Source organism: Crotalus tigris, unplaced genomic scaffold, assembly GCF_016545835.1.
Source record: "Crotalus tigris isolate CLP2741 ecotype Arizona unplaced genomic scaffold, ASM1654583v1 scf7180000017666.379230911805:20528666, whole genome shotgun sequence".
Classification (NCBI taxonomy): domain Eukaryota; kingdom Metazoa; phylum Chordata; class Lepidosauria; order Squamata; family Viperidae; genus Crotalus; species Crotalus tigris.
Window position 1 is genome coordinate 5,742,841 of NW_024096552.1, and position 26,722 is coordinate 5,769,562.

The following is a 26,722-nucleotide window of genomic DNA, read 5'->3' on the forward strand; positions in this document are numbered from 1 at the left end:
AAATCCTTTCTCTCACTTTTAATAGGAATATCTGGTTGAGGAAGACCTGCCAGGACTGTCCCCTTCCCAGCCAGCCAACCAGGAGGAAGGCAGCCTGGGTCACTATGGAAGGGAGAAGCAGAAGACTACCTTGCGGAATATGGAATATGTAGAATGTGGAATGGGATCATTTGCTGGATAGAAATCTTCAAGTTAGACCAATGAGGTTCCTTAAGGCAAAAGATGGTTAGAAAGAGTAATTAGCAGTCTCAGATCAACCTAGGACAGGTGGATCCATGGGGTGGGGGGGAAATCTGGTGGGTGGAGAACATCTTATAGGCCCTTTGTTCAAGGGATTTTTGGGGAGATTCCTTAGTCACAACAGGATCCCTGAGGGGACATGGACACTCCCAAGCCCCTTCCTTTATCTTGCCTTTTCAGTGGTGGCACCTCATTTATGGAATGATGCCCAAAGAACCTCAATTGGCACCCACAGTGGCTCATTTTGGCCCCGGTGAAGACCTTTCTGTGTGGAAGGAAGGGAGGAAGGAATGAAGGAAGGCTAATATGACTGAGGCTACTGTAGTACTATTAAACAGATTTAGGGCCTGGAAACTTTAGAATCCTAATTTACAGAACATTCACATCTAAATCTCATTTTAATATCTCATATTTTTTTTTGTAAAATTTTCAATCTAGGAAGGTGTAACATTTTATCATCTAGTGTGTTAAAGGGAAGTATTGTATAACAATATCCCATTATCCATTTTTTAAAGTCCCTATTCTAGCTAAGAAAACAACTGAAAATATTTCTCTCTATCCTTTTTTTACACTAATTGACTCTGAGCTAATAATTCTGTTCCTGAGTGTTTGGGCTGGACTGAAAATAGGATTATTTTTTATTAGATCAATTCATCACAATCTACTTAAAATGAATTAATTTCTGTTCAGTTGTGATCAACATTCAAAAGCACTATGTTTGCATTTAGCCTGGTGAATTATTCTTATTACTTCTTCTTTGTTTCCATTTATCTGATGAAAATGTTCGACTAGCATTCTTGGACCTGTAGCTATAAATAAAAGAAACTTTAAATCTTACAGATAAAGACCATGGCAAACCACCATCATGGTGCCAAGAAAACTCCTTGTACACCTCCATAATATCACCAGGATTCGAACTCGACTCCATGGAGAAGTTTATTTTTTTGTACTTCTGCAACCCCATTCAGTGATTTGTAAGTGGGTCTGTGAGAGAGCTGATTTCATTTCAAGGAATTATTATCATCAGCATTAGATTAGATTATTACTACTATTAAAAATCCATGCAAAAAGAGATGTCTCTCAGTACAAAGAAACAAAACTCCTATTTAAAATGCACCTCCCCCAACCAGGATACAGTTTAAGCACCATCAAAATTACAAATGAAAACTCCTAACAGTTAAAATTACTGTTTTGTTTCACTGCCATAAAAGCCATGAAATCCATAACAGCCACAATCTATTTACAGCTAGAGTAAATAAAAATAACCCACGAATGATACTATCCTAATCCCCTAAACCCATAATAATTTTCATAGCAGTGGCCCTTTATTGGCACAAAAATATCACAAAGAAATGGGTGGGTTGCATTTGAAGAAGGGATGAAATTGATTGCAGACCCTGAAAACCCCTGAGCTCCTACCTCCCATTCAGGTCAACAGGTCTTTTCCTCTCTTGCAAGTATGCTTACAAGCCCAGGTAACTTTATCTGAACTGAGTTTGGCTGGGCAAAGCAAACTAGGTTTGTTTCGAGGTGCTATAGATTGGCAAAGGCTGGGTGTCAAGTCCTTCAACCTTGCAGGACTAACTTCCCAAGATAAAACACTCTGTCCAGCTTCCTCTAAAATTCACTTTTGGTCTCTCCTTCCCCATACCTCCACCCACATTTCCTCCTTCCCCCCCCGCACAAAAAGGGGAGGATCCTTCCCATTGCTAGCCAATCCCATCTCCCCATGGATTCTCGCTGACCCCTCTTTCAAAGGCCCTGCTCCCCAGAAGCCAAGAGATGCTGCAAACCAAGAACCAACCCTAGAGGGCTCAGGGATGGAAGCCCCGCCCCTTATTTACATATGGGTAGAAGGCGGGTCTGGCCGCTATCTTGAGGTGGTTGACCTCCCTTGGGACACCCTTGTGGCAATCCCCATCCCTTTGAGAGTCTGCTAGATCAGTGGCTCTCAATTTGGGGTCTGTGGAAGTCCAATAAATAAGCATTTTAATATTTCTTGTTTTAAATGTATGTAGACATTACAAAATGTCTTATGACAGATTTTCTCACTTACGACCATTGCAGCACCCTCTTGATTACTTGATCAAAATTGAATCACTTGGCAATTGGTCCAAATTTATGATGGTTGCAGTATCCCGGGGTCATGTGACCACCTTTTGTGACCTTCTGACAAACAAAGTCAGTGGGGAAGCCTGATTCACTTACCAACTGTGTGACTAACTTAACAACTGTGACAAGAAAGATTGTCATGGAGTGCTACCTCCAAAAGGGTCACTGGGGTCTGGTTTCCCCGGCCCTCTTTTCCAACTGAAGGGATTTTATTATGCTTATGATTTTATTATGCTTAAGCTTGATATTAGTAGTGTTATTTTGTAACCACTTTATATTGATATTAGTAGTGACACTTTCTAATCATTTTATATATAATTTTGTTTATGTGCAAGCAGCTTTGTAGATGCCTTATATTGGGAAATCACTTACATAAAAGCAATTGTCTCATGCTAAATATACAAGAGATTGCTTACATGGAAGGAGCAAGGTGAGATTCAGGGGTCCAGGAAATAGGGAGGGGGGGAGGTGAGCAAGCCTTGGACTTGGTTTTCCTGTGCTTCTTTACTCCTGGTACCGAGACTTGAGTCTCTTTGTTCTGGAAGGGTATAAAAAGTGGAAGGAATCTTTTCTGGGTGGGCCTTCACCCCTCTAAGCAGCCACGAAGAGGGAGGGAGACTCTGTTTTGATCAAGATAAAAGTCGTTTTCTTGTTGAAAGCTCGGCTCAGGACTTTCTTTGGCTCTTCAAAATTCCTGAGTAGCGCAGGGACATTTGTGAGGTAAAGAGGAGAACAGTACACAACTATCCGGGCACCTTCCCCTGCTACACTCCGTGGTTGTGGCTGCCAGTCCATTCTGTTCCCTCACTCAGACACCTCCACTTGCCCCGGGTCAGCTGGACTCTTCCTCATGCAGCCTCCTCCTGGCAGACCAGTCACATGGTGGGGTGATGGTCAGACTGCCGGTTGGCCTTTCTCCTGCCTCTGCTCCTTGATTACCGTAATTCCCGCCTGCCTGCGTCCCTCTCCCCATCCTCCTTTCTCATCCTTTCCTCATAGACTTTTCTCTACCTTCACCCACACTTTCTCCCCCTTTCCTCAACCTATCCTCAGGCATTGCTTGCCCCCCTCACTCAATGGGGTGGAGACCAGGTGAGGGGGAGGCCCCACTTCCCTCCTTTCCCTTCTCTGCTCTCAGAGACGCTCACCTCTCCCTCTCTATCCCCTGCTCTCCTCTGCTTTCCTGCCAAAACCTCCTCCTTTTCATCCCCCCCCCTCGATGGAGGCCAGATCAGCCGCTTGGCCCTGCTTCCCTTCTCTCCCTTCTCCCTCAGGCTTGCCCCCAAAGCGATTCCACCTGTCCCTCTCACCCTCTATCCCCTGCTCTCCTCCTCTTTCCCGCCAAAACCTTTCCTTCCCTTCTCTCTCTTCCCCCATGATACAGGGCAAAGCTAACAACTATCTTGGGCTCACTTGTGGTTGTAAGTCAAGGACTAGCTGTATTAGGTATCTTCATTTGGATTCCTCACATGCTTCTTTGCCAGCAGCACCTTGTCAGTCTTCAGTTGCTCAGATGTTCCAGAGAGCCAAGGTTAGCATTCAAAATCACCGTATCAGAGTTAAGATTCTTTCCCCTTATTATTCACCTTTATTTTTAAAATAATTCAAGGGGGCAAACATATCCAACACATTTTCCTCCTCCAATTTTCCCCACAACCACCCTGTGAGGTGGGTTGGACTGAGAATGACTGGCTCAAACTCACCCAGTTGGCTTTCATGGCTAAGGCAGGACTTGAACTCCCATCTCAGTATCGAAGCCACTTTTCGGGTGCCTCAGATTGTTGACCCCTGGTGGCTGCCTGGACGAATCTCCCTGCACTTTTCTTGGCAAGGATTCAGGAGGGGCTTTGCCATTGTCTGCTTCCTAGGGCTGAGCGAGAGTGACTGGTCCAAGGTCACCCACCTGGCTTTGTGCCTAAGGCAGGATTAGAACTCAGGGCTTCTAGCTTGATTTCTTAACCATTACACCAAATTGGCTTCTTCTTTTACAGTTACTCAATCAAAGGCAGAGCGGCTCAAAGCAAGAGGGAAAAAAGTGTGCTAGTAGCATCTTGTCAAATAATGTATTTATTTAATAGTGTATTTCAGTTTTACAATTCTATTAACAATTCTATTTGAATTTTGGCTTGAGCCAGGTGACACATTTCAGGGTACCTAGGGCTCACATCTTTATAACCAATGGTATGTTTTGTTTTTGTCTCCTGTCTGTTTGTGTATTACATTGAATAATCATTGATTTGTTTGATTTGAAACACCATAAATGTCAACACTGACTCGCTCCATAGTTTCCTGCCCTAGATTTTGGCCCGTGTTCTGCCATACAGAAACAGGTGGGTGGTTGGTGACTTCCTAGGGTGAGGAATGCATGAGACCTTATTCACCAAGGTCAAGTTATGAGATATGCACAGACCTGATTTCCCAAAACAAAAGAACTGAACTCAGCTGGTGAACTATGAAGTGTGGTGGCCCAGAGGGGGGGGGGGGAAGGGTTTTTACGTATGTGGATTTCTATGGGAAAATCCCAGAACTGACTTTGCTTCCACTGTGCCTAGATGGATCTTTCAGTAAAGTTTTACTCTTGGTAGTTTTAAAGAGCTGGGAGTTCCTTTTGTTGAAATGTGCCAAATGGGATGGTTGACAATAAAAATAATAACGTCACTCTAAAATAGAAATAAAATCTCATATTGGCAGAATAAAATAAGGTAAAAATAAATTTATTGACATAAAATTGCAAAGGAAAGAACTAAAATCCATGAGACACCTATAAAATTAGTCTTACAATCAGTAACCCGATTGTTATCATTAATAATAATAATAATAATAATAATAATAATAATAATAATAATAATAATAATATTTTTGTTTGATTTGTGCACTTTGTGTGGCACTCGCTATTAAAAGCTTGGTTTTCCTTGACAGCAAGGTTGATATTCTTGTCCACACACACATCTGTTCCCTAATTTTTACATTGCCGGGGACAGGGATGTTCTATATCAATTAACTCACTGTCCCCGTTGTTTACTTTAAATATTCCTCCAGAAAATCTGTGACTTTATTGCCGAGTAACTAAGTCCCTTTCTTTGATGGATGCAAGCCATCTTTTCTACATTTTTTTCATTGGACCAGCTACAGACATTGTGACTAATATAACCAAAGCCTTCCCCTTTACACCACTCCTTTAGCCACATATTGAATTCTGCTATACGCTGGCCTTTTCCATTTTGTTCCTTATACACTGGTAAAACCTCTGAAAAAGTAGGCCTACAGCCTATCCGGCTAAGTTCCTGCCCCAAGCTCTGGAAACCATTCTGCACAGAGAGTACATCTTTTGGGGACAAATCGTTAGTGCCAAGATGTACAATAGCATCCACATCACACTCCTTGCTGGCATTCTTCACTATCTTAAAAATATGCTTCTTGTCCCTACTGGCAGTAGCATTACATAAGTATAAAAAGTAGATAAGTAGATGTATAAAAAGACAGAAACAGTACTAGGATTTGTAAAAACAAAAAAAAACAAAAAAAAAACCCTAGGATGCTGTCAATCTTATATTGAGTCTAATATTTGCTGAAGCCCTGTTAAGAGTTTGTTGGGATTATGATTATTGTGTACATTTAAAAAGAAACAGAAAAAAAGAGAGAGAAAAGGGAAAGAAAACAGAATATATTGAATTATGGGAACCTACACACTCACTGATTGCAACTAAAACACTGAAGAAACAAGCAGGATACATAAATGGGAAGGAGAGCTGTGACGGACATCTAAAACCCATGATTGATGGGTTTAGCCATGTAAGATAAGGTATCCTTAGTATTGATACACTTGAACATAACATAACACTAAAGCCTATAAAGCTCCCACAGGACACCTCATTTTTTAGATTGACTGACTGACCCATTCTTTCCATTTCCAAGGCTACACAATCGCAAGCAACTCAGTGTGGCATCCAACATTAAAGGAAGGTGTAGTAGCCGAAAGCTAAGGAACCTCTGTTTTAAAGGCTTTCAGGGACTACAGCTTAGCAAATAGGGATTTTTGCAAAGGTTTGCCTATGGAGGTCCCCTCTTTTAGGCGAGTGACAGGGAGCTGCCTTCGTACAAATAGAAAGAGGGCAGAAGGGTCTCTCCAACCAAGGAAGCGTCTGAGAATGTATAAAGCAGAGCTGCGGTCCTGGCATCAAAAAAGCTGACTTGTCCTGCTTCGCAGTTGAGAGAGATGCGGATCCTCGTGGGCTCCTCAGTCGGGACCAGTTCAGAGCGTACTGATGAAGAGAAGGTCCCGTATTTCTTTCTCCATTTATAAACCTGCCAGTGTCTGGCCTGCTCATCAAGATTCGTTAAGTTCCCTGGCATTTTGGTAACCCCTACACGCCATTCTTCTCTACTGCTTACAGTAACTTCCCAGAAATGTCTCCCTGTTGAGAACCTCTGACAGCCAAGGACATATGGACGACGTTCAAATCTCTTGCTGTTTGGGAAAGGATATATTAGTTTAGCTGGCTTAATTCCTCTGACGCTTTTTCCATCTTCGGGGATGTAAAGGCGGTCAGGATGGGCTGTATCTGGATCCAGAATTACATTCACTGCAATGGGGAAGGAAGGAAGAAGAACAAGAGCTTAGGCTGCAGGCCTGGTTTGTGTCTTGACCCCCAATATATCAACCCTATGGCCTCCACTCTGAAAGAGTTCAGCTTTCAGGACTGGAAGATTCACTGATTTTATAAGCCTTGTCTTTCCAAGCCTTCATGGTGCTTCACCCCCTTCTAACCTCCCTGCATATCAATCTCTTTAACTTCCATCTTGCAGGTGGGAAGATTGGGATGGGGGGTGAAGAGTGGTTGGCTTTGCCTTCAGTGAGTTCCCGGGAGGACCAAGGTTGAACAGGGACTCTACCTGGAGCTTTAATCCAGAAGATCAGGCAGAGCAAGAGGCCGTCGTGTTTCAATTCTGAACTGGCAGAGTCAGAGGGATCCCCCCACAGGGAACTTGGGGCACACGATGGAATGTGAGGAAGCTCTGCCCTCACATTCCATCATGTACAAAAGGGTATGTACAAAAGGGGAGGCTTCTGCACAGGAAACCTTTGCTTTCATCCATTTGATGGCTCACAAGGTGGAGACATCCCTGGTGCTTGATGTCTCTGGAGCAGTGGTTCTCAACCTGTGGGTCGGGACCCCATTTGGGGTCGAACGACCATTTCACGGGGGTCGCCAAACAACGCAGTCCGCCATTTTTTTCCCCTTTTCCTTAGCTGTGCTACTCCCTTTTATTCTATTGGCTTTTGAAAGCCAATAGAATATACTCTCTTGAATAGAGTCTAATTCTATTGGCTTTCAAAAGCCAATAGGAATTGTCCAGGCTGTCTCTGCCCTGTTGAGCCCGCCAAAAGTCCCATTCTGCAAACGGTACTGCACCAGTTGAGTAGTCCTCGACTTACAACCGGTTGGGGGTCGCGGCATTAAAAAGGTTAAGAACAACTGCTCTGGAGATTCTCAGTCATCCAGGTCATGGTTGTCCCAAACGTGCTTTTTTCACAAGGCAACTAGACTTCATTCTTTTTCTTTGAAGATGTTTCGTTTCTCATCCAAGAAGCTCCTTCAGCTCTGATTCTGATCCTCACCTCACCATCCAGTCAGAGCTAAAGAAGCTTCTTTAGATGAGAAGCGAAATGTCTTCAAAGAAAAACAAAGTCCTGTTACCTCGTGAAAAAAGCACCCCTGGGACATCCCTGGTGCTCCAACTTTGCTATTTGCTGTGACCCAAAGGACTTAATTTCTCTGCTCCCAAAGACCTGGTCTCTCACCAATTTATAGTCAGGCAGTAAAATGAAGAGGATGTTATTAGCCTGACAGGAATTCTATATTCCTTTCAGTACCAGCCCATATTTTCCCATTTATGCAAATATTTCATTCTACACTAAGATTGACATCTATTTTCTAGATTATATTTAGTGGATTTTCATAGTCTTTAAGGTATCTAATCCTATTTTTTTTTTTTTTTGTCGCTCTTTATATAGAAAGAGTGGAATGGAGTGGAGTGGAGTGGAGTGGAATGGAATGGAATGGAATGGAATAGAATAGAACAGAATAGAATTCTTTATTGGCCAAGTGTGATCAGACACACAAGGAATGTCTTCAGTGGATAAGCTCACAGTGTACATATAAATAGCAAGAAATAGATTATAAAAAATACATCATTTATTAATCATTAAGTTTAAGAAGACTTTCATAGTCTTCAAGGTATCTAATCTTATGCTTTTTTTTCTTTGTCACTCCATTGTACAGTATTTCCCTTAAAGCTACTAGCATCAGAGCTTAAAATAGCAAGCGATATATGAGATTCTTAATAACTCCTATTTACCTTCCTGGAGTTGAAGTCCACTTTCCAGAGTATCTGGGGAAGAAAAGGGAGGGATTCAGCATCTCATCACTGGAATTGGAGCGACAGAAGGGCCTGGTTTCCTTTGCAGGATCCCATCTGGGTCAGTCAACTGGACGAGAGGTTTTGTCTTCCGGGCCCTTGCTGGAGCCTATCTTCAGGGAATTTCTCTCTAGCGGAGTGTGTGTGTATTTTGTGTATGGTATTTATAGTGTCTCTGTGTGTGGCTTTTTAGATCTCTGTGTGCGTGGCTTTTTAGACAGACAGACGCGAAGGTGGGCTCCAGGGAGAGACCGAAAGCCCGGAAGACAGAAACTCTCATCCCGGTGACCGACATAGAATAGAATAGGAATAGAATTGAATTGCAAGGGATCTTGGAGGTCTTCTAGTCTAGCCCCCTCCTCAAGCAGGAGAACCTATCATCTCAGACAAGTGACTGTCTAGCTTCTTTTTAAAAATCTCCAGTGATGGAGCACCCACAATTTCTGGGGGTAAGCTATTCCACCGGTTAACTGTCCTCACTGTCAGAAAGGTTGCTTCTCTCTTTGATCAGTTTCCAACCGTTGTTTCTTGTCCTGCCCTCTGGTGCTTTGGAGAATAACGTGACCCCCTCTTCTTAGTGGCAGCCCCTCAAATACTGGAACACTGCTATCATGTTTATCGTATATTCCCTTTCATTCTTGTTTGCTTTCCTTGGCCTCAAATCAGGAAATAAGGAATAAGGAAAGCTACAAGCCAGAATATCATTGGTGGCTATATCTATTTTGTCAGATATCAATATATTCTGCTATATTTTCCATATACATGTAGTCCTCAACATAACCATTAATTTCATCATTCCTCAATGTTACAATGGAACTAAAAAGTGACTTATGACCAGTTCTCATACTTAACGACCGTTTCAGCATCCCCAGTCACATGATCAAAATCCCTACACTTGACATCCAGCATGTATTTATCACGGTTGCGGCATCGCATGGTTTTGGGATTGTCATCTGCAACTTTCCTGGGAAGCTTCTGACATGCAAAGTCAATGCGGGAAGCCAGATTTGCTTAACAACCACACGATTCATTTACGACTGCCTGTAAATGGTCAACTATGACTGGCTAATGGTTCCTGTTTTTAGCTAGCTCATCTTTAACGGGAGAAACCAGGAAGCCCCTGTTCCCCCTCCTGGTTTCTTTCTTCCACTGATCCTGACATCGATCCCTCTTTGATCCCCCTGACACTGACCCAGAATCTCTTTTGGATGCTCTGCGGTCAAAATATCATCCAGCCTAAAACCTCGGCAGCTGTTTTTTACCTCTAAATTTTTTCATGGCCCTTTTCAGAAGCACAGCGAGATCACTGTAATCCCAGATTGTCCACATCGGGTCTACAAGTAAATCCACCGGATTCTCATATGTTTCCTTCACCTGGTACCTGGCAAGGCAAAAGAACAATGTTTATCATCCTGCCAATGGAAAAAGCTTTTTAAAACATCAGACGGTGCTTGAGGATTGCCTAGCTGCAGCATCCAGTCTGAGTTGGTCACCAGGACCAGAGGTTTATTCTTCTAAGCTTTTGGACTCGTGCTGGAGCCCATCCTAAGGGAACTGCTCACTCTCCACAATCTGTGCACTGAGCTGTCCTGCACATTGTATACATGTGATGCCTGGTTGTATGTGACTTTTAGTTGTTAAGTGGGGTGTTGATGGTCAGCCATTAAGTCAGTGATTGTTCTTTCCTTGTGTTGCCCTGTCCTCAGCTCCTAAGTACTTGGTAAGCTGATGATTGACTGACAAGGGCGCTGTTTCCCAGGCTTCAATCATTTCTCTGCTTAGCTATTGTTTTAATAACATGTGGAATAAGAACAGGAAGCTGGACGATCTATACCAGTGGTGGCGAACCTATGGCACGGGTGCCAGAGGTGGCACTCAGAGCCCTCTCTGTGGGCACATGTGCCGTCGCCCCAGTCCTAGGTCTTCAGCTGGGTTTTATAAAACCTTTTCGCTTTAGGCCTCCGCCCTTGTACCTAAAAAAAAAAGGTTCAATCAATCAATCAATTTCAACTTTTTGCGGGAAAACAAAAAGATCTTGCAAAGTTGGCATTGATTGATTGAACTTTTTAGTCCCACCCAGTCTGCTGTTACCATTGTAGCCACGCCCACCCAATGGGCCACACCCACCCAATGGGCCACACCCACCCGGCACCCGACGATGAATAAGTGGGTTTTGGGTTGCAGTTTGGGCACTCGGTCTCTAAAAGGTTCGCCATCACTGATCTATACTTTATAAAAGAAAGTCTAAAACTTTAAAACCGAAAAAGAGGCTAAAATAGAGGAAAACAGAACAAGTCCGCCATCTACTGGCCCTTACTATCAGAGAAAGACAATAAGAGGTGAAAGTGGCTGAACTTGAACTTGAAGTGTGGTTTGGAGTAGAAGCTTTAAATAAAAATTAACTTTGGCACCTGGGAATTGTTCAGTCTTGAAAGTCAGAACAGAGAGTGGAAATAGTATGACTGGGTAAAGCTAACAGCTTTCTGGCTTTAACAGATAAAAAACAATCAAGCAGGCTGAAGCTGAGAAACAGCAGGAATTTACTTTCAGTTTGAATAGAAGAATTCCCTTAATGGATTATAAATAATTTTGATGGATTACAAGTAATTTTTGAAGGGATATTTGCTTAAGAGGAAAAGAAGAAGAGACTAGAATGGCTGTAGAAAAACTCTTGGCTTATTTTGTGAAAGATTGTTGGGGACATAGCTGGGCCTTTGCAGATTACAAATAAATTTTGATATAATATTTGTCAAAAAGGAAGAGAAGAAAAGTTGAAGATGGTTCATGAAGGACACTTTGGTCTATTTTACAAAAGATATTTAGAGACATAGTTGGGACCTTGTGGACTACAAATAACTTTATATAATATTTCTACCTAATATTTTCATAAAGAAGAAGAGAAGGGTGTATAACTATATTTAATACAACTTTTGGATTAATATACCATAGGTTCTCTGGACACAGGCTGTAATAAGAGTGAAAATGGGATCTCGTAGTGAGACTGTAGACATAAGGAATTTATTGAATATTGAATTTATTGAAGCTGGGAGACATTTGGATGGGAGACTGGAACAGCTGGGAGTGTGTTGTGAAACTGTTGCTTATTCCATTTGTTAATATTTAAAAATGAAGAAAGCTACATCAGCCCCCTCCTCAACAGCAGCAGCAGCAGCTTCGAGTCCGGCCAGTCAAAGATCTTTGGATAATATGTTGCAACAGGAAAGAATAAACGCGATGCATGTTTTAATCGATTCAGGAATCAATAACCAAACTATATGAAGAAATGAAGGAAAGAATACAAAAAGTGGATGACAAAGTAGAAAATATTCAACAAATAATGACCAAAAATGAAGAATCAAGAAGATAGAAGAAAAAACAGACCAAACTGAGAAAAAGATGGAAGAAATGGACCAGAGACTGACCCAGGCAGATAAGAGCCTTGAGGGAACAGTAATTTCCTTAGAAATGGAGAAGGCTGAATACTTCTTGAGATTTCAAAATATAGAAGAAAGAAAGGGGAAGATCTTGTTGATAAAATGGGAGGGTTGCTGGCAGAAATGTTGGAGGTGAACAAACAGAAGGCGTTATCTGAGATGGATGAAATTTGGAATAAACTCCCCAGAGAAGTTCATGTTAGATTTTTGAAGAAGACGATTAGAATGGGAGTACTTCAAAGAGTAAAAGGAAAGCCAATGGTCTACAAAGAGAAATAGTTATCTTAATACAAATACCTAGAAGAGTGAGAGATATAAGAAGACAATATCAATTTCTGGCAAGAAAATTGATCAAATATGATATAAACTTATATCAGTGATGGCGAACCTTTTAGAGACTGAGTGCCCAAACTGCAACCCAAAACCTACTTATGCATCGTCGAGTGCGGGTGGGTGTGGCCCATTGGGTGGGTGTGGCCCATTGGCTGGGCGTGGCCAATTGGGTGGACATGGCTGCAGTGGTAACGGCAGACTGGGTGGGATTAAAAAGTTCAATCAATCAATTCCAACTTTGCAAGAACATTTTTTTCCCGCGAGAAGTTGAAATTGACTGATTAAACCTTTTTTTTTTTTTGCACATGGCGGCGGAGGCCTAAAGCAATACGGTTTTATAAAATCCAACTGAAGGCCTAGGACTGGGGCAACGGCGCGCATGCCCACAGAGAGGGCTCTGAGTGCCGCCTCTGGAACCCGTGCCATAGGTTCGCCACCACTGTATTATATGCTTATTATATGCTTCTTTAGCACAACAGAAAAAAAGAGGGGAGGCTCTATAAATTAAAAAAACAATAAAATCAAAACAAATCTATAAAGACGAAGAGGGGAGAATTTTGATGGTGGAAGCAATAATAAACTATAAATGAACATTATTAATAATAATACATGCATCAAATAGTAATCAAGAAGTCTTTTATGAACAATTACACAAGAAAATTTTAGAAATTGAATAAGATAATATTTGTATTGTGAGAGACTTCAGTGCAATTGTTGGTGTAAAATTGGGACCATAAAAGTAGTAAAATAAATCAAAAAGTTAGGAGAACCTTACCAAAGACCTTTTTTAAAATGGTGGAAGAAATAGGAACACAAGATGTATGGAGAGAATTAAAACCGGAGAAAAAACAGTATACTTTCTGCTCTAATAGGCACAAATTATGGTCGAGAATCGACATGATATGGATGTCATCGGGGCTGCATGAAAATACACAAGAAGTAGAACTGGTGCCGAATACCTGGGCAGACCATAACCCAATAAAAGTTAAATGGAAAGGACAAACAAGAAAACCACGATGGACATTAAAGCAGTCAATATTAAAAGACAAGGAGTTTATACAAAGAATGGAGAAAGAAATGGATCTCTTTTTTAAGGAGAATAAAAATGGAGAAATGCCCTTGCAGAAGAATGTATGGGACACTGCCAAAGCCTACTTTAGAGGTTTAGCCATCTCTTAGATAGGAAGGAAAAACAAGGAGAAAAAGCAAAAACAAAAGGGGTTGGAAGAAGAATATAAAAGATTAGAACTAGAACTATAGAGAGAAGCACAAAAACCAAATCTTAAAAATCAAATGGAATTAGTAAACATAAATTACATATATTTGAGAAAGAGGAATTGGCACAAAAAAATCAAAGCAGCAAAACAGAATTTTTTTGAAAATGCAAATAAGCCAGGAAGATGGCTGGCATTCAGACTTAAAAAAGAGAAAGAAAAGAAGTTGATACAAAGATTGAGAGATGAGACTGGTACTATTCAATACCAAAATAAAGCCAAGAAAAAAATAATAAAGGAATTCTATGAAAAATTATATAGCCAAGAGAAAATATCAGAAGTTAAAATAATATCTGGAAAAAACTAAATTGCCAAAAGTCTCTGAAAAAGTGAAGACTGTGCTAAATGAAAGAATAACAATGATAGAGCTAACTGAAGCAATTGGGAGACAAAAAAAAAAGCAAAACTCCTGGGCCAGATGGTCTACCGATAGAATTTTATAAACGTTTACAATATACAATAGGCCCAGCTATGCTCGAAGTTTATAATGAAGCAATGTCAGAAGCAAAGATACCTAAAATATGGACGGAAGAAAATATTACATTGATACATAAAGAAGACTTTAATTCACCACAAATAAAAAAACTACAGGCCAATATCGTTGTTAAATATAGATTACAAAATCTATGCTTCAATAATAGCAGAGCGATTGAAAAGGTTTTAAAATAATTTTATACATGTAGATCAGAATGGATTTCTACCTAAGAGGCAAATTAAAAATAATATGCGGATGATCTTGAATACATTGGAATATTATGAGATGCACCCTGGAAAGCAAATGGCACTGATTTTCCTTGATGCACAGAAGGCATTTGACAATGTGAACTGGCAATTTATGCTTTTACAATTAAAGTATATGGACTTTAGAGATAAATTTATTAACACAATTGTTAATAAATATATATCATAAACAAACAGCAAAGGTGATTATAAATAGGGACTTGACAAAGAACTTTAATATAACTGAGGGTACAAGGCAAGGATGTCCTCTATCTCCATTGTTATTTATTTGAATTTTAGAGGTGTTAAACAGAAATATTAAGCAAGACAGTGGAATAAAAGGCATGAAAATAAAGGAGTATAAACTACAGGCATTTGCTGATGATTTGGTGTTTGTTTTAAAGAACCACAAGAAACAGGACCTAAACTAATTGAGAAAATAGAAGAATACGGTGCAGTGGCAGGACTGAAAGTAAACAAAGAGAAAACTAAAATATTAATTAAAAACTTTACAGATAAACAGAAAAGAGAATTTGCCAAGATGATGGGTTTGCAGATTGCAAAGAAGGTTAAATATCTAGGAGTTCAATTAACAGCAAGATGTGTAACTATCAAAGAAGATATCTGTGATAAATTGAAAGTGCAAATTAAAGTAGATTTGGAAAATTGGAAAACCTACAACTGTCCTTGCTGGATAGAATAGTTACAATTAAGATGAATATTTTGCCAAGATTATTGTACCTCTTTCACACAATTCCAGTAAGACTAGGAAAACAAATACTTTGAAGAATAAAATGATATTGAAATTTATATGGCGAGGCAAAAAAGCGAGAATAAACATAAAAATATTACAAGATGGTATGGTGTCAGAATCCAATTATATTTCATTTCTAGCTATCTACTCTGAAAAAAGACCCATTTCTTACTTTGTGGATTCTGTCATACTACGAAAGGGGAGGAGGGAGCAAGGGGGGTTATGACTCTCATTTAAACTACAAAGGACTGGATGTGATTCTTATCAAGAGGACTGACCATAACAATATGGCCATAGCCTTCCATCTACTCTCTCTCTGAAGTCGCCCTTCTGCCAGCAGTGAGGAAAAAGGGGTGGAAATGTAATGCCTGGGATCTTTGCTGGAAGGACGGTGTGGTGGGGGCTGCTTGGGAATACTTAAAACATTGAATGATAGGGGTTGGCCCCTCAGATACTGTCTAGAACGCCTGCAACCATCTTCTCTTAATAAAGATGTCTGTTGGAAGAGATATTCTAAGAGTTCTATCTTCTTAAGATGTAAAGTGGGGTAGGTCCTTACATATGGAAAGAGTGATATACATAGTTACTTTTAAAAAAGACATTATATTAGGAATGCATTACTGCTAGTATGGAAAAAAAATTAAAGAACAACCGTATTTGAAAATACCAGTCTGGTTGTAAAGGTTGTAAAGTTGAGTGCTGCCACGATTGCTCACTTAATGACTGCAATGCTTAGGGAAAGGGGTTCCAGTCCCCATTATTGTCTTAAGTTGAAGACTACCTGTACTAGTTGCAAGGGAAGCTGAATACAAACTGAAGCTGAATATGAATCAGGTATAGTATAGGTGGTACCTAGCTCAAAAGTAGTAACTATGAGAGGAGTCTCAGAGTCCCAGTGGACAATCACCTAAATATGAGCCAGCAGTGTGCTGCAGCTGCCAAAAAAGCCAACACAGTGCTAGGCTGCATTAACAGAGGGACAGAATCAAGATCACGTGAAGTGTTAATACCATTTACAATGGTATTTGATAAGGCCACACTTGGAATACTGCATCCAGTTTTGGTCACCATGATGTAAAAAAGATGTTGAGACGCTAGAAAGAGTATTGAGAAGAGCAACAAAGATGATTAGGGAACTGGAGGCTAAAGCATATAAGGAACGGTTGCTGGAATTGGTTATGTCTAGTTTAATGAAGAGAAGGACGAGGGGGGACATGATAGCCGTCTTCCAATATCTCAGGGGCTGCCACAAAGAAGAGGGAGTCAAGCTATTCTCCAAAGCGCCTGAAGGCAGGACAAGAAGCAACGGGTGGAAACTATCCAAAGAGAGAAGCTACCTAGAACTAAGGAGAAACTTCCTGACAGTTAGAACAATTAACCAGTGGAACAACCTGCCTCCAGGACGGGTGAATGCTCCAACCCTGGAAGTTTTTAAGAAGAGATTGGACAGCCATTTGTCTGAAATAGTATACGTTTCCTGCCTGAGCAGAGGGTTGGACTAGATGACCTCCAAGGTTCCTTCCAACTCTATTATTATTATCATCATCATCATCATCATTATCATTATACTTCTTTACAGAAAAAAATTCACTGAAAATGAGATAGAAAATGTTAAATGATTTTGTTAAAGAAAATGAGTGATAAATCCTGAGGACAGTTGATCTAGTAGCAAAAGGGGTTCTTATAATAATTATAATTATAGTAAACTAATGGGATCATGAAATAGACAAAGTGATAGAAAATGAAGAAGCTAAAGTGCTTTGGGACTTTAGAATTCAAAGGCATGCATAACACCCCACACTTGACAATTATTGATGAGAAAGACAAAAAAGTCTGGATAGTGGACATGGCACTACCTGGAGACAACGGAATAAAAGAGAAAGAACTGGAGAAAATAAGAAAATACAAAGATCTGCAAATAGAAGTAGAACAACGGTTGCAAAAGAAAGCAAAGATAGCACCAATACATGCCTTGGGTGTAGTCCCAAAACATCTGGAGCACCACTGGAACAGCACTGGCACTGACAAAACCACTATCAGACAATTGCAAAAGGAGCCTTATTTGGAACAGCTTACATCCTACAACAACAACAACAACAACAAATAATAATAATAAAGTTGGAAGGGACCCTGGAGGTCATCAAGTCCAACCCCTTGCTCAGGCAGGAAACCCTATACCATGTCGGACAAATGGCTGTCCAGTTTCTTCTTAAAAACTTCCAGTGTTGGAGCACCCATACCTTCTGGAGGCAGATTGTTCCACTGATTAATTGTTCTAACTGTCAGGAAGTTTCTCTTAGTTTTAGGTTGCTTCTCTCCTTGATCAGTTTCCATCCGTTGCTTCTTGTCCTGCCTTCAGGCGCCTTGAAAAATCGCTTGACTCCCTCTTCTTTGTGGCAGCCCCTGAGATATTGGAACACTACTATCATGTTCCCCCCTCGTCCTTCTCTTCATTAGACTGGACATTCCCAAGTCCATCAAACTTTAGTACCATCAAACCTCTGCCTATCCTTGGGAAGGACTCAATAGATGGATAAAAATACCAAATTCAATCTAAACATTTAGCTGACTGTGGAACCAACCATAATAATTCACCATATCAAATATTGCTACTTACATTGTGTTGAGGTTGTCTGGGGAAATATTTATGAGGCCCTGAAATACATTGTCTCTAAATGAAATTACTGTGAAATACAAACAGAACTTTCCAAAACAGGAAAACTGCTGGAGGAGCTGCCGGTCTCTGAGACTGTAAAGAGAAGGGTGGGTTCACTTACTTCTTCAAGATGCTTCCAATGTCCTAAAAAAGAGAGACGAAAAAATGAAAGGAGCCATTTCTATGCAGTTACGTTCTTAAAATTCATAAATGTGTGAAACCAGGTACAAACTGACATATAATTAAAAAGTACTTTCTTTTTTCTTAAAAAAAAAACATTGCATTTTTTCCCCAACTGCTTGCCTTTTTTAGAGAAGCATTGTTTATTTTTATTTCCTTGTGTTACAAAAATTATACCCCTGTTGAATAATAATAATAATAATAATAATAATAATAATAATAATGATGATGTTGGAATGGACCTTGGAGGTCATCTAGTCCAACCCCCTGCTCAGGCAGGAAACCCTATACCATTTCAGACAAATGGCTGTCCAGTCTCTTCTTAAAAACTTCCAGTGTTGGAGCATTCACCGCTTCTGGAAGCAGGTTGTTCCACTGGTTAACTGAATTCCACACAAGTGTTGGGGTTTCCTTTGCCCTGGAGATTAAGGGGAGGAGGAGACCCCATAATGAACACCCACCAACATGTCCCCTAATAGGCGATAGGAATCCAAAGCAGGCATTCTTAAAATGGTGAAGAATAAAGGGACACTGACCAGCACTTTCAATTCTTGCTTTTCGCATGGACTGCTTTTTCTGAATTGTGTATCCCTAATATTAGCCATTACTTTCAACAGTTCATTTAATGACCCTTTTCTCAGTTAAAACAGCACTGAAAAAAGTGACACATGGCCATTTTCCAGTTAGCACCGTTGCAGCATCCCCATGATTGTGTGATCAAAATTCAGCCGCTTGGCAACTGACTCATATTTATGATGGGTGCATTGTCCTGTGGTCACGTAATCATCCATTCAGGATCACAAGTGCAGCCAGAATCCTACAAGCACAGAAATGGAAAGATATCGAGAGCATCCTGTCATATTGCATTACTGTCTGGTTTGGAAGCATCCCTGCTCCAGCCAGGAAGGTGGTGCAGAGAGTGGTGAGGACGGCAGAAAAGATTATTGGCAGTTCCCTCCCTCCCATCCAGGACATGATGGCATAAAAGCGCTGCTTGAGCAGGGCCCGCAAGATTATCTGGGACACAACAACACATCCTCTTCCTGACCTGTTTTCCCTGTTACCTTCTGGGAGGAGGCTTCGCGGTATCCAAAGTAGAACATCCAGATTCAGTCACAATTTTTTTCCATACAATATCAACCGTGTGAACTTTCAAGCTTCCTCTTTCCGCTATGTATTCAAGATGGACAGTGACTAATATTTATATGTAAGGGTGGTAGGTATATATATATATGTATGTATGTAGCATGTTTATATGTGTGTTGTGTATGTGTATACTTTTGAAAACAGGCAACAGAATTTCATTTTTTATGTATACCAGTGTGCCTACAGTAAAAATAATGACAATAAAGGTTATCTTATCTTATCTATATATCAATCTCCACAACTGAAGAATGGATGGGAAAAATGATGAAGCTAGAAAAAAAATGACAAAATTGCTTTAATTAGAGAAAAATATAACATTAATTAATGGAACAGCCTGCCTCCCCAAGCAGCCGCAACTTGGGGAGGCAGGCTGTTCCATCACTGGAGGCTTCCAATAATAGATTGGACAACCATTTGTTTGGGACGGTATAAGGACTCCTGCCTTGGCCAGAGGATTGGACTAGAAGACCTCCAAGGTCCCTTCCAGCCCTATGATTCTATGATCTCAACTTCCTGCCTGACCTGTAAGAGTTTGCTGGCTGGCTGCTGCTGCTTCTCCTCTATCTCCCGGATGAGATCGTCAAGAGAGCACAGATCCTCCGTGTGCTTGGCCAAACCTTTCTCCTTTATTGCCATAATCTCCTTCTCCGTCTCTTCCATTCTAGCCAACAGAAGCTTCTCCTGTCCTTCTAACAAAAGTTGTAGTTCTCTGAATTCAGCCACTACATTTTTTCTCTCTTTTTCGATGAGGTCCTAGAACAAGAAGACAGAAAGAGAAAAAGGAATATTTATGTTTTATTTTTACTTAATTATATTTATTTTTATTATAATAATATTTAAACAGATTCCCTGAAGAGTCCTGAAATGAGATGGAAGAATTTCCTAGGGAGAAAAAAAAATCATTTTGACATCAACAAGCACAGGGGGAAAGGTTTCTAAAAACCAAAAAAAGGCTCAAGTGAAATGATCTCTCATGAAAATTTTCTTGGCAATGAGGAATTCCAAAAAAGTAGACAGAAAAATGTTTGATTTCACATTTGTTTCAATAAGATGAAATATGGTCTCCCTTAATTTATATGCAAACCAAACCCACTTTATAAAACATGGCTCATGTGAAAGATGCCCTTAAACCAACTGTGACTCATTCAGCCAATGGTGACATCCCAAAGATACAGTCCCCAGGCTAAGAACACGTTCTGTGTCCTAATTCTGTCTTTAACTGGAATTTCATTTCAGTCAGAACTTGTACTTACAAACAGGCTGCCTATTATTAAAGATGGCAGGTGGTGTTCTCCTTCCTATTAGCTCAGAAGCTCCTCAGTGTTGGATCAATACTTACAAGCATCTCCTGAACTCTTTGCTCTGTGTCCGTTTTGTATGTAGCTATTTCTTCTTTCTCCTCCTTCTGAGCCTTCAGGCACTCCCCAACCTTAATCTTAAGAGAAAATACAAGATTTGAGTTTCTTTTCCGTAAAGAAGACCCAGTTAGAAGATATATACAGCCGTAGGGAAGGGCGGCAGCTTCCCCCGAATCTCTAGCTTCTCCTTAGGGCTGACGGAGCAAAGATTGGCCTGTAAGATGGCCGATCACCCTGCTGCACCAGCCGAAAGTCACATGACCCACCACGGATGATCCCGGGTGAGATCCCTTTTGTTCCTCCCCATACCCCTGCTGTTTTTGCCTGTAGAAGCTGTTTGTGCTATCATTTCCCCATCTGGAAAAAGCGGCTTTAGTAATCGTGGGAACAAACGTGTTTTACGAAAAGGACAGAAAAAACAAATAAATATTCATTTAAAGACTATACTCTATTCCTACTTACATTGTGCTGTAGAAAAAACTGTTTTTTGTGTTTTTTGGAACGGTATTACATCGGCAGAGTATTTCTTTTTCTATTCTCCCTTTAAAAGATAGAAAAAAGGGAAAAAAACTGGCTTTGAAGTTTTTTTAGCTCACTGGGGACACCTATTAGATTGTTGTTTATTTGGAGATGAGAGAGCTTTGGCCTTCAAACTGTTTTTCAAGAAAAAAGATAATTTGAGCTAGCTGTGTGATCTGTGGGGGTGGATAATGTTCAACTGTAACCTTCACTAAAAAGGAAAACGACTCTTCTTCAATTATTGTTAAAATGGAGAAGCCCCAATCACACTTAAACTGTAAACTTATACTGGAAAAGATCTGTAAACTTATACTGGAAAAGGAGGCTAAAGAAGAAATATGTACTACAATAAAAGATGCTACTACAGAACTAAGAGCCAGAATCTCTACTTTAAAACTTAAAATTGGCTCCCAGACTACACTTGACTACTCTACAAAACAGATTATACAAGAAGAGGTTTTAACTGAGGATAAGGAGAATCTTATTTTGCCTTACAAGCAAGACCAGGGAAAGCAAAGACTGAACTTAGGACTTCTGAAGCAACGAGGCTTTATGGACAAGAGAAACAGAGGATTAAATCAGAGATCAAGATGGTCGGTATCGAATCAAGTGACCCTACAAGCAACAAAAAAGACCTATTATCTGGAAGGGAAGCTCTGTTATGGAAACCTACCTGGCAAAAGAAGAAAGCTAGAATAAGATTGAAAAATGAAATTTAAAATTTCTTAAATTGGATTAAAGGCAACCTAGAACTATGGACTGATGTAAGGACTGAGATTTTGAGTTTGAAGTAAAAAGATGTCTTAGAGTTGGAGTGAATCAATAATTAACTGAATGTTAATTAAATAAGACGACTTGTTTGTCCTATAACATGTGAAATTTAAACTTTACTTAAAGGATTGAAATGATTTAAGGTTTGATATTAATTTGTTAATTCAAAGAGACTGATTAAGTGAAGGATTAGATATCTATAGAATAGTTTGATAAATACATACATTTAGATGTGTCTAGGATAGATTAATATTTTTGTTTAAAAACGAGATATCTTTCTATATAAGGGATTAAAGACAATTTAGAATATTAGGAATGTTCCTTTTAGAATGTTAGGTTTATTTCTATGAAAATTATGATGTAATGGAATGACGAAAATTGAAGAGATGTTTCAGATTTGAAGTAAACTAATAGTTAATTGAAATTTAATAAGATGATATGATTTTCTGATGATATGGATGTTATTAGTCATGATAATTAATTGGAGATTTGAATTTTGTTTAATAGAATGACATGATTTAAGGTATATTTTTTTAGCTTGAAGAGATAGATCAATTGATAGATTTGATAGGTACAAGATAGATTAATAATTTACTCTAAATAAGGACGAGTATTGGAAGAAGAAACAAATAAGATTTTGATAAAATTAAGAAAGTAGAACATATGTGGGAGGGATATTTGAATTGAAAATGTTTTTATTTAAAGTTAATTTGATTATGGTAGAAATTGATGAAGCTTAAAAACAGGTTCAGGTTGAATAAATTTAAGCTAGAATTGGATATTCTAAATATACTATGCTATTTGAGGGAAAAAGAGAGGGAATATTTGATGTATTGATTATATTATGTATATATGTCTTGTTTTAAGATGTTTGATTACCCCAACAACACGGTGTATCCTGAATATGTTGCTTTAATAACTTAAAAAAACAATAAAATTTGTTTTAATAAAAAAAGAAGATATATACAGCCGTTATAAATACATGCCAGTTGCCAAGCGTCCACATTTTGATCATGTGACCACAGGGATGCTGCAACGGTTGTAAATGTAAAAAATGGTCGGGAGCCACTTTCCCCATTGCCGCCGTAACTTCCAACAGTCACTAAATGAATGGTTCTAAGTCGAGGACTACCTGTAATGGCAGGAAAGTAAGCTGCCTGAGTCTCCTGCTTGCAGTCACCTGAGAAGCATCACTGAGAAACAAAAGCTTGGGCTGAGGTGGCTTTGGCCTGACCCACCAGGAGTGTTTTTCAGGGTCTGCACTCCAGACTTTGGAGGCCTCTATGAAGATCTTGCTCTATAGCAAATGTGGAAAGTGAGCTGGCAAAGGGTGTCTATTTCTCCCTACAGGCAATTGACGTCGGTAAGCAAGACAATTAAGGGAACTTTTGTCCCATTTTACAACCTTTCTTGCCACAGTTGTTAAGTGAATCACTGCAGAGGTTAACTTAGTAACACGGTTGTACAGCGAATCTGGCTTGTCAGAATGTCTCAAAAGCAGATCACCTGACCACAGGACACTGCAACCATCACAAATCTATGCCAATTGCCAAGCAACCGAATTTTGCTTAGTGCCCACAGGGACACTACAATACTCATAAGTGTGAAAAATTGTCATAAGTCACTTTTTTCAATGCTGTCACTAAATGAATGGTTATGAGTCAAGGACTATGGTAAATCTGTCTTCAAAAAATTGGAAGCACACAGGGGGTGAAGGTCTCAGGCTGGAATTAGGGTAGTTTGTTAAAGAAATTGCCAAGGCAGAAAGTTGCAGATGGGTGTAATAAGACCAGTAACCAATGGTGGGACACAACTGCCCAGCAAGAGGAATGTTACAAGAAAGTTAGAAGGACTCTGTGAGAAGGATGCTAGCTAAGGCACATAGACATAAACTTTGGTAACTTCTAGCTTATTATAATAATAAAACACACAACCCTTTTGATAAGAAAGCTTATTAGCATAAATATGCAATGTATGAAGGAGGGTAAAGTAGGGCAAGACTAGAAATCAAAAGAAACACATGTCAAGGAACCAGTGAGTGATCAACTTCCTTAATCTATATAATATCACTAACCAAATAAAACTTGATTTGGAAAAATTAAAAAATCTGCAATTGTAGACATTAAGGTGAAAATGAATGTATTACCAAAAATACTTCTTTTATTTCAAACAATACCTATACCTATAAAACTAGAGAATTTTTTTTTTTTGAAGACCTGAACTTCTTAATTTTAAAATTTATCTGGCAAGGAAAGAAAGCTAAAATTAAATTGAAAATGTTACAAGAAACTAAGGGGAAATGGAGGTTTTGGTTTGCTAGACTGGGTTTTATATTATCAAGCATCGGTGTTAACATGGGTAAAAGAATGAATAACCCTCAGACATAAAAGATTGTTGTACTTAGAGGGACATGACTTACAACTTGGTTGGCATGTTTTTTTATGGTATGGGAAAAATAAAATTCATAAAACATTTTCAAAACCACTATATTAGAAATCTATTATTACTAACATGGGAAAATAAAAAGCAAAATATATTTGAAAATCCTAGGATGGCTGTCAATAATGGAAGCATTTGTACACCCAAATCTAGTTAGCTTTGAGAAAATATGGACATATTCTAAACTCTGAAAGGAACTTAAAATCTAGACAAGAGATGAAAAATCAGGGTACTGATTTATCGTTAGTGGTCATATTTACAGATACAAGTGAGATATGATAAAGATGTTAAATTGTATGGATTCTACAAAGAGCAGACTTTGTTTGATCAGATACTATTAACCTCTGATGAAAAACTAATTAAAAAAATGTATAATTTTCTATTAAATTTGAAAATGGAAGATGAACAAGTAAAAAAAACGATAATATGCGCAAAATTTTTTGGATATAATATAGATTTAGAGCAGGGGTGTCAAACTGCTGGACCACAGGCCGGACACGTCATCTGGAAGCGACGCCCACCCCATTGCTGGCAATGGCAAAACGGTCCCGATACGTTGCGTGACGTCACATGACATCGCGAGTTTGACATGTCTGATTTAGAGAAATGGCAAAGCCTGTGTGAAAGAAATTACAAACTGACAATGTCAACCTCTTATAAAGAAAATTTATATAAAATGTTTTATAGATGGCACTTGCCACCACCAAGATTGGCAAAAATGTTTAAAAATATGTCAGATAAATGTTGGAAATGTAATCAAAAACCAGGTAGTTATTATCATGTATGGTGGACATGTGTTAAAGCAGACATGTCAAACTCAGGTCACGTGACATCACATGATATATCGGAGCTTTTTCTCCAATGGAGTGGGCGCGGTTTCCTGGTGACGCGTCCACTGGCAGTTTTGACACCCCTGTATTAAAGCAAAGAGATATTGGACAAAAATACATACTTGGCTAGAAGTATGCTGGGAAAACATGTAGAACCTGAACTTTTTAAATTAGGTATAATGCCAGAAAAGCTTGAAAAACAAAGTATATTTAACTAATGAAGGAGAGAAGCAACCTAGAACTAAGGAGAAACGTCTTGACAGAACAATTAACCAGTGGAACAACCTGCTTCCAGAAGCGGTGAATGCTCCAACATTGGAAGTTTTTAAGAAGAGACTGGACAGCCATTTGTCTGAAATGGTATAGAGTTTTCCTGCCTGAGCAAGGGGTTGGACTAGATGACCTCCAAGGCCCCTTCCAACTTTATTATTATTATTATATTTTATTATATTAATATTATCATCTGATTTTGCACATGATAACAGCAGCAAGGCTTATATTTGCACAATATTGGAAAAATGAAGAAATACCATCAGAGGAAGAAATAATTAAAAAAATATTAGACTGTGCAGAAATGGACAGACTTACTTTGAGATTGAAAGAAAAAGAATATTTTCAAACTTGAGACTTATTTTATCAAAGGCCGGAGAAACGAACTAGCGATTAGGAATTTAATTTGTATTAGTGAATGATAAACCCAGACAACACGTTTGTTGAATAAGCACTATTGAATTGTATTAAAAAATCAATAAAAGCCGTAATATCTCAACTTCCTTAATCTTAACTGTATCAAATTTGTATTTGTATATGGTTCGGGGGTCTTGGCTCCTTTAGCTTCTTAAGAGCCTTTTGCTGAAATACTTCAATAAAAGTTCCTTGAACTCCTGTCTGGTTCTGACTGGCATCTGCGCCAGGCTAAACCCGGTTTGCGGACAACAGAGGAAACAAGTAAAGTAGTTCAAGGATTGCCTGGAAGGCCAAGGGTACTGGATGGCCCTCGGCAGGGATTCCCCCTGGCGGATTCCTACCTGGTACTCCTGGAAAGCCTCCTCCGCAGGGATCACCGAGTGGTCCCTGTGCTCTTGGGATAGGTTGCAGACCAGGCAGATGAGGGTCTCGTGGTCCTTACAAAAGAGCTTGAGGGGCTCCCGGTGCTTCGGGCAGAAGCTCCCTTCATCCTCGCCCCAAGGATCTTTGCATCGCCTGGCCACTTCCAGCACCCGCGCCAGCTGCCTGTTGGGAAGGACGTTGCGGGGCCCGAAGGTCTGTCTGCACTGGGGGCAGGAAGCCTCCGATTCCGACGTCCCCCAACTGCGGGTCAGGCAGCCCCGGCAGAAGTTGTGGCCGCACTCCGGGATGAGCACGGGGTCCTGGAAATACTCCAGGCAGATGGAGCAAGTGGCTTCTTCCAGGAAATCCTGCATGGACGCTGCGGCCGCCATCGCCGCCTCCTCCGCCGGGATAAGGAAAGAGAAAGTTAGTTTCGCGCCTTTTCCTGCAAATCAGATGACCGCCTTTGGGCTCTTCCCAGACGGG

At 39.8% G+C, this 26,722-nt stretch overlaps 1 protein-coding gene across 1 annotated transcript; it reads right to left on the minus strand.

Annotated features, from left to right (window-relative positions):
* Nucleotides 1-5,662: 5,662 nt before the first annotated feature.
* LOC120305175 (zinc finger protein RFP-like) lies at nt 5,663-26,711 on the minus strand. The gene is made up of 7 exons (XM_039336611.1): nt 26,215-26,711; nt 20,609-20,704; nt 19,792-20,022; nt 18,065-18,087; nt 10,035-10,153; nt 8,713-8,745; nt 5,663-6,935 (listed from the first exon to the last, which is right to left on the minus strand). Exons 1-7 carry the CDS (start codon nt 26,626-26,628, stop codon nt 6,421-6,423), a joined length of 1,431 nt encoding a protein of 476 aa, XP_039192545.1. The 5' UTR covers nt 26,629-26,711; the 3' UTR covers nt 5,663-6,420.
* Between the last annotated feature and the right edge of the window lie 11 nt (nt 26,712-26,722).